At 40.2% G+C, this 12,500-nt stretch overlaps 1 protein-coding gene across 1 annotated transcript in view; it reads left to right on the plus strand.

Annotated features, from left to right (window-relative positions):
• The window catches only part of LOC143020049 (uncharacterized), a 612,923-nt gene that overhangs the window by 544,922 nt on the left and 55,501 nt on the right, over positions 1-12,500 (plus strand). Inside the window, exons 23-27 of the mRNA XM_076176217.1 lie at positions 3,535-3,866; positions 4,023-4,302; positions 4,357-5,202; positions 7,393-7,549; positions 11,559-12,086. Of these exons, the coding sequence (XP_076032332.1) occupies positions 3,535-3,866; positions 4,023-4,302; positions 4,357-5,202; positions 7,393-7,549; positions 11,559-12,086 (2,143 nt within the window). The remainder of the gene's footprint in view (positions 1-3,534; positions 3,867-4,022; positions 4,303-4,356; positions 5,203-7,392; positions 7,550-11,558; positions 12,087-12,500) is intronic.

Here is a 12,500-nt window from a genome sequence, read left to right on the forward strand (position 1 = left end):
CCTCCTTTGTTTGGGAGTTACATAGGCAGGACTTAGTGCGGGCAAGATAAACTCTCAACGACTCCTTTTCTTCTTATTTTATTATAATTAGAGTTTATCATGATTTCATCGTATACACTATAGTCACTATTTACAACACATCACTGGCACACGTTTTTCTCTAGACCACCTCACACAATGTTCTTTTGAGTTAATCTCTGGAGCACCTCACACCGAACCTGCTCTCTCGAGACATGCACGGCCTTTTTGTTGTCCGGAAGTCCTGAACTCAGCAAAATAGGGAGGTGCTGTCAGTCACTTTAGTAAGACTTTTAATAGCACTGTTTGGTCCTTCACGAATAAACTTTCATGTTCCCAATCACTACCTATATCCCTTTTTATTATGTATAATATATCCAGGGGGCAAGGGTTGATTACTACTGTGTTATCGTGTGTTATTCTGAGTTGTGATTAACTGCATCTATGTGTGTGTTCATGCATCAGTGTGTGTGTGTGCTTCCGTGCTCGATTACTGTTAGGTCAGCTTTCCTGCGATAAGTGCTAAGGTCAGCTTGTTAGAGCGGACGTGTCTGGCGACAGAATGTCTGGGTGATGATTGTGACACCGCTCACATGATTTGTGGATATGGTGATGTGGTTATAGTGATGTATACACTACAATTGACAGCCGAAATATAGGATTCTTCTTTATTCGAGGTTTATTTTCTCCGACTGTGGGTTTCCTGTGTGTCATATATATATATATATATATATATATATATATATATATATATATATATATATATATATATATATATATATATATATATATATATAAACTTTTTATCCCATTGCCGGAAAAAGGAGACACTAATGTTGAACGTTTTGTATATTTCGATCATCAACTGTGACCCTATTCAGCAGAATGAATACATAGTGGAAGGCATATACGTATATACAAAAAATGTGAGGGTCACAGTTTCTGATCGAAATATACAGAACGTTTGACATTAGTGTCTCCTTTTTCCGACTGTGGGATAAAAAGTTTATTTTACTAATGTGCCACATTACTTTATTGTGATATATATATATATATATATATATATATATATATATATTACTTTTTCAAAATTTCATAATGCTACATTTCTTAATGTTGAAATTTCCCACATCTGACTCCATTCCCAAACCCCGTTCACATCTCTCTGCAGCGACTTACAATCCGTTTCAGTACTCATTTTCTTCAATAGTTTTGTGTCATCTGTAAATCTCATGTAACATTCCACCTTCATACATGTACATACATATACCAAGGCTTTTTCCCCCTTCCAAGGGAGGTAGCCAAAAAGGGAAAGGCATAAAAACACTCCCACCCATTTCATCCCTAAATACACTCCACACCCCTCCCACCCTCCCTCTCATCTGAGCACCTCCTGGATGACGGGTCATCCCTACACCCTGCCCACCGCCCTGGGTCAGAAGCAGTGTCGCAAGACACAGTACATCCACAGCAAGGCCGCTTCATTTAATCGGCGACCCCCCTCTCCGTCCCCCTTTGCATATAAGGTGAGGACGGGGAGAAATCCCTTCGGGCTGCGTCAAAATTTAATTCACACATACTACCCCACCCCCACCCCCCCGCCCATTCCTCCTCATGCAGTCACAACATCATCCATAAACAACCATTCTCCACTCACCTCTGTCTTCCGTCCTCTCCCTTCCTTCCTCAACAGACATTCCCCTCTTCCCCAAAGCCCCCTTCACCCCATCCATCCACCTCATCCTAGGACGTCCCCTCATGTTCACTCCCTCCACATCTGCCTTCCATACCTCTTTTACTAGTCTTTCTTCACTCATTCTTTCCATGTGTCCAAACCATCCTAATATTCTTTCATCAACCCTATCTCCCAAATCCTTTTTCACCCCTGTTCTCCTCCTCACCTCCTCATTTCTCACTCTATCCAGCCTAGTAACCCCCACCATACTTCTCAGACACCTCATCTCAAACACATTCAAACTCCTTCTCTCTTCTTCTCTTATGTTCCACGTTTCTGCCCCATACAGTGCTGTTGGCACAATCACTCCTTCATACAGTCTCTTCTTCGCATCCATTCCCAAATGTCTATTCCTCATTACACTCTTTAAACCACCAAGGCATTTACTCGCTTCTCTCAATCTACATTCTACCTCCACCTTCACTCCACCTTTTCCTGCTACACATTATTGGAGCCAATGCTGATCCCAGTGGAACTCCACTAATCATCTCTTCCCAAGTGGAACTCTAATTTCTGAGCACTACACTCATCTTTCTTCCATGTAAGAAGTCCTCCATCCATTTCAGTAGCTTACCTTATATAGCTCCTGTGGTTTCCAGTTTTCTTAATAGTTTTTTTTTTTTTGTGTGTGGTACGTTGTCAAAAGATTTTTATAGGTCTAGGAAAGCACAATCAGCCCATCCATCCCTTTTTTGTATTATATCTAGTAGTCTTGATTAGAAACAGATCAAATTTGTGGCACATGACCTTTCCTGCCTAAATCCAAATTGTCTAGGATTTAGTGTACTGTTTTCCTCCAGATATTTTATCCAAACTATTTTTGATAAAATTTTCACAAGTTTTGGCTACCGTGCTTGTAAGGGAAACTGCTCTGTAATTTGTTAGGTCTTCTTTGTTTTTTCCTTTATGTATTTGTATGATATCGGCATTTTCCCAGTCTTCTGGTAGTTTTCCTTCTTTAAGCAACTTATTATATTATATATTTTGTCTATTAGTTCTTATTAACATTCTTTTAGTATCCTGTTTGCAATTCCATCCGGCCGTGTGATTTCCTGACATCAATGTTCGTTATTTGATCCATTATTTCTTTTTGTGTTACTATTATCTCCCTCTGGAGAGAGAAGGGGGGGGGGGGTCTCAAAGCTCGTCCTTCTTCCCGATGTTGTACTTTTTCTCCAGTGAAAACAGCGTTTGCTCATGACTACAGTCATTTTTATATCTTCTGCGTATTTTATATTCCCTTGGCGTAGTTTTACTATTTCCTGTTTGTTTTTTAGTTTACCGTTCCCATATCTATAGAATGGTTTTGGCTGATCCTTATATTTCTCTATTGCGTCTTTTTCATAGTTTCATTTTTCCTCCCTGCGTATTTTTACATATTCATTCCTATAATTGATATACATTTGCCACTTTCTGTATTTTTTTTCTTTCCAAGCTTTATCTCTACTATCTTTCGCTTCGTTGCGCGCGCGCGCGCGCTTGTGTGTGTAGATACGTTTGCATTTGCGTATGTTATGCACATTGTGTGTATGTATATCTGAATTTGAATAATGGGAAATCATAAAACAGGTTGGAAGATAACCTTGGCACGTAGATGTGCATTCGAAATTTCTCGTGCATCTGTAGTGGGATCATATTTTTCATGCATGTATTAATACGTGGACAATAGATTATAAGGATATTTACAAGTGCGCAGATATTTTCTTGTGTATTTATCGTTACATTTTTATTTCTGTGCTAATAAAGGAATAAAATGGGTCATTCTTTATACCTTTAAATAACATTATTTTGTTTTATTTCAGGTGACTTCGGGGTTTCATGGTTCTTCTCGCTACGAGAAGATGATAAGGGACCCTAACTTTACCGCGAAAACCCACTACTTTGCAAAGAGGCTGGAAGAACTCCGGCAATTGCATGAGTTTTATCGCAACCTTGCTAAACAAGCTCCCAGAGGAAGGAACTCCATACACTCGCCTTCCAAGGGGTTTCCGGATTATTATGAGGAGGACCCCAGCACTTCTGAAGGAGGAGGAGAAGAAGAGGAAGAAGACCAGGATGAGCCAAGTGTTCTTCCACCTCCTCCTCCCATGTTGAGTCAGGAAACCACGGCTCTGTCGACTCTAAAGGCATGCAGAGGAGAGGGGACTGGGGCTGCAGGAGGAGACAGCAGTGTTGGTGGTGGAGCGTCTGCACCCTTATCAAGTGGTGTCGTCATTGGTGGGGGAGTGCCTGGGGGAATTGGAGTTGGTGGAGTAATCGGCAATGGCAGTGTTGGGGGTACCAATTACGAATTCAACTGGATGTCGCTCTTGCCCGATGACATTGACACCAGGAGTGACGTGAACGACAACAAGCCTGACGTCGGGGTCGACGACGCCAGCTCATCTGAGGTTTCCAAAGACGTCAACGACCCACTCTATGACATTCAGAGTGACATCATGCCTTATTTACCGAGCAATTACATAAGCTTAACCACACTCACGTCGCTCCGACAGCCGGATGGTGCGTCCAATCCTAACATAAGCGGTGATTCAGCTCAAGACGACACAGTGAAAAGTGACGTCAAGATGGAGGAAGTGGAGGGCGGCGCGGGAGCTGAGGAGAGAGGTGCAGCGGCTGTCGCAGAGACCAAAATCGAAGAGAGAATAGAAGTCCAGATGCTACAGGAAAGACTACCGGGGAATGGGGCTTCCCTCTCCGACGATGAGAGCAACGTCAAGCACCTCAAGGTCAAGAAGGAAAAGCGAAAGAAGAAACTCATATCCCTTTCCAAGTCGAATAAATCGAATGGCGGGGGCAAGGAGGAGAACGATGGTGAGGACGGCTCTCCATTGGGAAAACTTAGTTGGACACGGTTCTTCGGAAGCCCCAAGCACAAGAGTGCCGGAAGGGCCAGCTCGAAGGGCAGTAGTAAATCAAACAGTAGTAAAACCAGTACCAAATCTCCAACTCTTTCTTCAAAACACTCGGAGCGTTCTGAGAAAAAGGCCTCGAAGGATCGTGAGCGTTCCAAAGACAGCAAAAGTTTGATCCTTAAGGACTCAAAGGCCAACAAAGACGCAAAAGGAGGAGCGGCTTCCTTGGAGTCCCATCATTCCGTGGAATCCAGCGGTCGCGGAGGGGACAAAGGCTCCACCAAAGCCCTCCAGAAGCTGGAATCCGAACGGCAGAATGGGAGCCTCAAGAGCAGATCTCCAGCTCGCAAGGGTGAGAAGGAACGTGGCCGGAACAATCGTAGAGACTCTTCTAAGGAGACCAAAGACCCTGCTAAGATGCCAAAAGACGTTAAGGACCCAATTAAACCCTCGAAGGATGTCAGTAAGGATCCGGGCCGCTATGGCGGGTTTCAGTGGGACTCACCCTTGCCGCCCTTCCTGCCCGTATCTACAGCTTCGCTCCATCCGGGCACGGGCTACGATTCCGGGGTGGATTCCGGCGTGGGGCTCAAGGTGTGTATTGATCCTCGGCTTTGTTTTGTCCTCGAGCGGAGCTTCTGCTGTAATTTGTTTTCCATCTTGATTCTCTGAATTGATGATCTTATTGCCTACCCGGCCGTTCCAACTTGCGATTGCTTCTACTCGATAGCAAGTTCTCCATTGTGGTTTATTTCTGTTCCTCAACATGCACTTCAATGACATATACTTTATATTTCAATCTCAATCATCATAATTCTTCCCATTCTCACAGTTTATCTTTCTTTTTTGTTGTTATTTTCCAGCCTTCATTATCTTTGCCATATATTTATTCCATGCTTCTTCTCTCCTTCATGTCTCCCCTAAATTTTATTCTCTTGCCTCCTCTCCTATTGTATTACATACCATAAACACTTTTCTCTTTGTGAAATTTCATAACAATGTCATTTGAACACATCGAGAAACATCAATATCAATATTCTCTTCTCTTTATAGACACCTTTGTACGATACTGCCACTTTATGAACTTCAGCATGAGTTTTTCCATCCTTTCTTGTCTTTACCTTTTATTTCAGTCTATGTTTGATTTTGATTTTCTTTCATCAAACTATTCTCTTTCCTTGTATTCATTCTTTACCTTCTTTTGATTTTCTCCTCTTCTCTGTTATCATCATATCTTATAACTACATGTACAGTACACCTTGCCAATTTAATGGCCATCAATTGCACAATATTCTTGTTCTCAAACACTTGCACCGCATTACTTTTCTCTACTAACGTCATTACTCAAACTCTCTAGTTCTATTTAATTGTTTATATATTTTGCTTTTAGTCCTATTGGACACCATGACCACAGGTTATGCTCCCATTCTCTCACTTTTTTCTCCCATTCCCCGTTTTGCTTGTCGTTTTCCACAAAGTTCTTTTTTTCTAGATTACCTGACTATGTTTGATGTGAAGAACTTTTCTCCTTTCCTTCCAGTTTACTTATACTATTCTTCTATCACCACAGAACCATAACATCTCCTCATTTATTCTTTACCTGAGGAAACTGTTTTCCTTTTCCCTTACTTTCGACTTCTTGTTTTTTTTTTCTTTAAATATTTTTAATTCGTTCATAACTTTCACATTCCCACGTTTTAATTTCTCTACAATTCTCCTCCATTTTCTTTTTTATGCGCATTATATTTGTCTGTTTTAATTATTCTGCATTGTGTATCAATTGTAAATTATTTTCTCACCAATCCGTTTATATTTCATTTACATTAGATTTCCTTCAAAGCATCCTTCTCTTTATTTGTTTATCTATTCTCATATTTCTGCATTCTCTCTCTCAATCTTTATTCCTCATTTTCATTTCTTCATTTCACATCGTCTCATTCTTTCTTTCACATTCATCTAATCATCCTTAATCAACCGCTCAATCATTACTGACAGATAAAAGACTATACATTTTTCTTTTTGCTGATTTGCCTTTGATCTGACATTCCTTCCATTGTATTTGTGTAATATACCTCTTATTTGCATCTTTCCTTGGTAAAATGATTGGCTTCAATCTAATCTTTACATATTAATGTTCATATTATCTGGTTTCATGGACCTTAGACATTATCCTTTTTATTTTCCATCTTACAATATTTTCCTGAAACTTCTCTAAAACCATGTATTATCAGCGATAGGTCACGAAATAGGTGGTCTATTAATAATATAATTATATTTTGAATTCAGTAGTATTGTAATGCATAACATTCCACGCCATATCATGTTTTCATTTACTCAATTAATGAATTATTTAATACATATATCTACTTGAAATACTTATTTATCTTTATTGGTTAGACTTTTTTGTATTTATTTATCTACTCATTTATTTATATATTTAATAATTTGCTTATTTGTTTGCTTGCTTATTCATCCCTATATTCATTCATCTATTTATACATTTATTTATCTTATGGTTTGCTGGTCTGCTTATCTGTCGATTTACCGTTTTATTTATTTTTTATTATTAAATTAATAAATAATTATACACGCCACTATGCTCTTGTTTGACTATACATTTATTAAGTTTTATATATTTGTTTGTGTATTCATATACTGTTTATTAAAGCCTTTATCTATTTCAGCATCTTTTTCATATTATTTTTCTTATACCATTTTTATTATCTCCTCTTGCTTTACCCTCTTCCGATTATCTATTCTTACGCCCTTGTACTTCCCCTACAGGTGACGCCCCGGGGTAGAAGGTCCCGCGGTGAGAGCCGACACGGCGAGAGTTCTGGATACGAGTCGGTTATCAGAGACTCAGAGTGCTCTTCCTTCGGGTCCTCTCAGGACTCTGGACTTGACGACGATGGTGTCAAGGGCAAAGCGGAGGCACAAGGTGAGGAAAGGGAAGGCGTCTTGGGTGAAAGATGGAGGAGTTCGTGAAGGTGCATACAAAAATAGAATATCACTCGGGGATAGAACCGCCCCAGGGGCTGGAAAAACAATTGATTGATGGAATGGGAATCTTATACCATAAATGTGGGGAACACGTGGGTTACTGGAAATGGAAATGGAAATGGGCGATTTGGAATCAGATGGAAGGGATCATTGGGAAATCAAGACTAGAGTGGGAGGCGTGATTGACTGAGATAGTGGAAATTCAATATATTGTAGGAATCGGATTGTATGTTGAGGTGCATAAGACATACATAACGGTAGTTAATAGAGTAATGGTTCAAATGTGAATAATGATACGAGGAGTAAGAGTGAGTGATGGTCGAAATTTATCGGATCATGAACTCAGGACTTTATTAGAAGATAAATCCTAAAATACGTCTTCACTGAGTTATGGATGTAATAGACTGTGAATAAGGAAATATAATATTAAAGTCAGAACATATTGGATCAAGGAGGGAGGAGATAAATTCGGTCATCGATATTGGGTCACTGAAAACTTTGCAAAACTGCAAAAGTTGAACAGCATTGCCGAGTTTATTGGAGAGAATAGAGATGGAATATGTAGGAGCACTGGAATGTAATAAAATTGATACTTTTGCCCAAGCTAGTGGAAAACAATGTTTTCGAAACTAAGCAAACTCAAACCTTTTTGAAAGAGTGCTATATAAAACACATTTCAGTCGAAGCCAATAGCCTTAGTGCCTTATTAGATGAATCACAACGACAAAAGCGTCAGAACAATGTCGGGAGACATAGCATAAATGAAAGATATACTCGTTTTTAAGGAAGAGCTTTATAGTCAGGAATTTTAGAAGAGAATGTCATTGCAGGACATACGTTGCCAGACATCTTTTAGGTAAAAAGGGAGAATAACAGTGGTTTATTCCTAACAATAACAGGAATAGACCAAAATGCTTCTTGCTTTGAAGACGTGTGATGTTCAAACAAAGTGGTAGGTCTCTTCAGCTTATAGTACATTGGAAATTAAGAGCTCTAGAAAAGAGTCTGTCTACGAGTATATCACCTTTTCTGGCAGAGATTTTGCATAGACTACTAGCAGGTAAATATAAACGGTTCAAAAGGGCAGCTGTGTCTTTATTGCGCTGGCTTTAGGCTTAAATAGAACTGAGAAGACATTGTGTGTAGCTACTAAAAAAGGATTTGTCTGCAGTGTCTGTCAGAGCCAAGGTATAGTTATCATATCTTGAAAGAAGCTTCATTCTCTCATTTGCAATTAAGTTAATAATTTATTTATGTACCAATTTAGATAATTCAACAAATAACACATTGTAGAGCTATTTCCATGAACATATCTTTATAATACAAACTCGTAGGAAGTGAGGAATCAGAAATTACAGACCAGGCAAAACCAGGGTCAAATTGTGCGTGAGTTTGTGTGTGTGTGTGTGTGTGTGTATGTTATTGTGTGTGTGTGTGTGTGTGTGTGTGTGTGTGTGTGTGTGTGTGTGTGTGTGTGTGTGTGTGTGTGTGTGTGTGTGTGCCTGTGTGTGTGTGTGTGTGTGTGTTTGTGTGTGTGTGTGTGTGTGTGTGTGTGTGTGTGTGTGTGTGTGTGTGTGTGTGTGTTTGTGTGTGTGTGTGTGTGTGTGTGTGTGTGTGTGTGTGTGTGTGTGTATGTGTGTATGTGTGTATGTGTGTATGTGTGTATGTGTGTGTGTGTCTGTGTGTGTCTGTGTGTGTGTGTGTGTGTGTGTGTGTGTGTGTGTGTGTGTGTGTGTGTGTGTGTGTGTGTGTGTGTGTGTGTGTGTGTGTGTGTGTGTGTGTGTGTGTGTGTGTGTGTGTGTGTGTGTGTGTGTCCGTGAGTGTGTGTCCGTGTGTGTGTGTGTGTGTGTGTGTGTGTGTGTGTGTGTGTGTGTGTGTGTGTGTGTGTGTGTGTGTGTGCATGAGTGTGTGTGAGTGTGAGTGTGTGTGTGTGTGTGTGTGTGTGTGTGTGTGTGTGTGTGTTTGTGTGTGTGTGTGTGTATGTGTGTGTGTGTGTGTGTGTGTGTGTGTGTGTGTGTGTGTGTGTGTGTGTGTGTGTGTGTGTGTGTGTGTGTGTGTGTGTGTGTGTGTGTGTGTGTGTGTGTGTGTGTGTGTGTGTGTGTGTGTGTGTTTGTGTGTATGTGTGTGTATTTACCTAGTTGTATTTTGAAGGACTGAGCTATGCTCGTCGTGACCCGTTTTTGTTTCTTGGAAAATCAATTTTGTTTTTTAAATTCTTGTATTTTGTTTTTACACACATTTTTTTCCCCTATTTATTCTATATATCTAGCCTTGTGTGTGGGAAGCTGTTCCTTTTGAGATCTCTTCTGTAGTTGTCCTGTATGAATTTCATTGGATGTCCTCTTGTTTTTCTTCTGTCCCACTTTAATAAGTCCTCTCTATCAAGACGTTTATTTCTTTTCATAATTCTGTATATGGTTAGTAGGTCCCCTTCTTCTCTTCTTTGTTCAGGGTCGCCAATTTCATTTTGGCTAGTCTTCGTTCGTATGTTAGGTTTGGAAATGCTGGGACCAACTTTATCGTTGCTCTTTGTATTCTTTCAAATTTTCTTATATTCTTTTTTGTACTGGGTGACCAAATCAGCGCTGTATATTCCAGTTTTGGACTTATCAGTGCTTGTAATATTTTTTTTCTTCTTTATCCAGGTACTTAAGGGCCACCTTTATTGATCTTGTATGTTTCTCCGGCAATTTTATTTATATGTTTATCTGACAACATGTCTTTGGTGATGATTACTCTTAGGTCCCTTTCAGAATTTACTTTCTTTACTTCTTTTCCGTCAGTTTTATAGTGTCCTGATATCCTATTTTTTGCTTTTCCCAAATTTGATTATACTGCATTTCTTGATGTTGAATTCTACTTCCCATCTCTTGCCTCACTCTGAAACTTTGTTCAGATCACTCTGTAATAAGTCACAGTCTATTTCGGAGTTTATTTTCTTTAATAACTTTGCGTCGTCCGCAAAGAAGGTCATGTAACATCCAATTTCTTTCGTCCATATCATTCACATATATAGCAAACATTATCGGAGCTAGTAATGACCGCTGTTGGACGCAACTCCTCATTTCTTTCAATTTTGAATATTTGTCTCTGATCACTACTTTCGTTTTTCTTCCATGTAAGAAATCCTCCATCCAATTCAATAGTTTTTCAATGTATGCCTCCTATTGTTTCTAGTTTATATAGCAATTTTCTTTGTGGTACCTTATCAAATGGTTTTTGTTAGTCCAGGAAGGAACATTCTACCCAGCCCTCCCTTTCTTGCAATATATCTGTCAATCTTGAATAGAAACAAATCAAATTAGTGGTACATGATATTTCCTGTCTGAAAGCAAATTGCCTTGGGTTCAGTATATTGTTCTCCTTCAGATATTTTGTCCATCTATCTTTGATGATTCTCTCACAAATTCTAACTATTGTACTCGTTAGGGACACCGGTCTATAATTTCTTGGGTCTTCCTTGTTTTCCCCTTATATATTGGCATTTTCCCACTCTCCTGGTAATTTTCCTTCTTTAAGTAAGCATTCAGTTATTTTGCATATTTTTCCTGTTAGTTTATCTATACCTTCCTTTAGTATCCAGTTTGCAACTCCGTACGCGCCATGTGATTTGTTGACGGCAAGCTTTAATATTTGATTCCTTATTTCATTCTGAGTAATATTTAATTCCTTCAATGGAGGAAATCTTGTGTGTGTGTGTGTGTGTGTGTGTGTGTGTGTGTGTGTGTGTGTGTGTGTGTGTGTGTGTGCGTATGAGTGTACGCTCGTGTATGTTTGAGTAAATATAGGTGTGCTCGTTTGTGTGTGTTACAGAAACGAATATAAACCGCATTATATCTGTATTATTTTAGATTTCATGTTATTTGACTTCGAATTTGCAAATTGGTATGTATATTTCACTTTGCCAAAGACAGACATTTCTTCTTTTCATCTTTCTCTCTGGTAAGGGGTTGAGGTGGTAGCCCCGCTTCCTACCACCGCCGAAGAGGACACGAGCACCGCCAGTACCGACCCATCCACATCTGAGGCTTCAAGTGTTAAGCTTAAGGACGACCTCCAGAGCACAAGTAAGTCCTCCACGCCCACCCCAACTACGCCTAAGAAGAGCAAGGGGCGTGTGAAAGGTCCTCACCATCATGGAGGAACGACAACTTCAGCAAGTGGTGGGTCCTCCACCACATCCACGTCGAGTAAAACCGGCGATCTGGACCACTCCCTTTACCATCACCATCACAACCATCGCCACCATCAGCACCTCGGGGGCGCCTGTCCCTCTAGCCCAGCCACTATCGAGACCTTCGACAGTGAGGACGTCGCTCGATACGAAGGCCGGAGGACGGAAGAAGACATTGCCAAGTGCAGAAGAACACAGGAGAAGATCCGAGCCCTGCGAGAGAAGCAGGACGAGCTGAAGAAGGAGCTGGAGGCGGCCAAGACTCGGCTCCAGATCGACAAAGCCAGGTGGAGCTACGAGTGTAAGACTTTCCGACTGTCCTGTCCGCCTAGGCTTCCTTGCTTCTGGCTTTTGGTCTTACATTAATTAATTAGGCTTCTCAGAATTGGTTCAGAACTCACATCATAAATAGACTACCTCCTTTCCCTTCCATAGCGAGAATTATTTTCTTCGCCGTTGTTTACGTAGCTCAAATACACCAACCCTAAATCAGTCTAATGATTAATTCAAAACACGAAACCAAATTTTGATTCATTCCTTTTACTGTTGATAGTTGGTTGGGGAAATTTAACTTTTCTTCTTTTATCACTCACTTTAGGTTTGCTTCGGCGGATACAACAGTGGAAAAGCTAAACTGTACCTTTTTTATCCTCTCTTTCCCGTTTTTCTGATGCACAGCTCAGCTACTGCACTCTGCACAAATGAAATAGTTACC

This window comes from Oratosquilla oratoria, chromosome 3 (assembly GCF_046742065.1).
Source record: "Oratosquilla oratoria isolate Oo_2021 chromosome 3, ASM4674206v1, whole genome shotgun sequence".
Lineage (NCBI taxonomy): Eukaryota > Metazoa > Arthropoda > Malacostraca > Stomatopoda > Squillidae > Oratosquilla > Oratosquilla oratoria.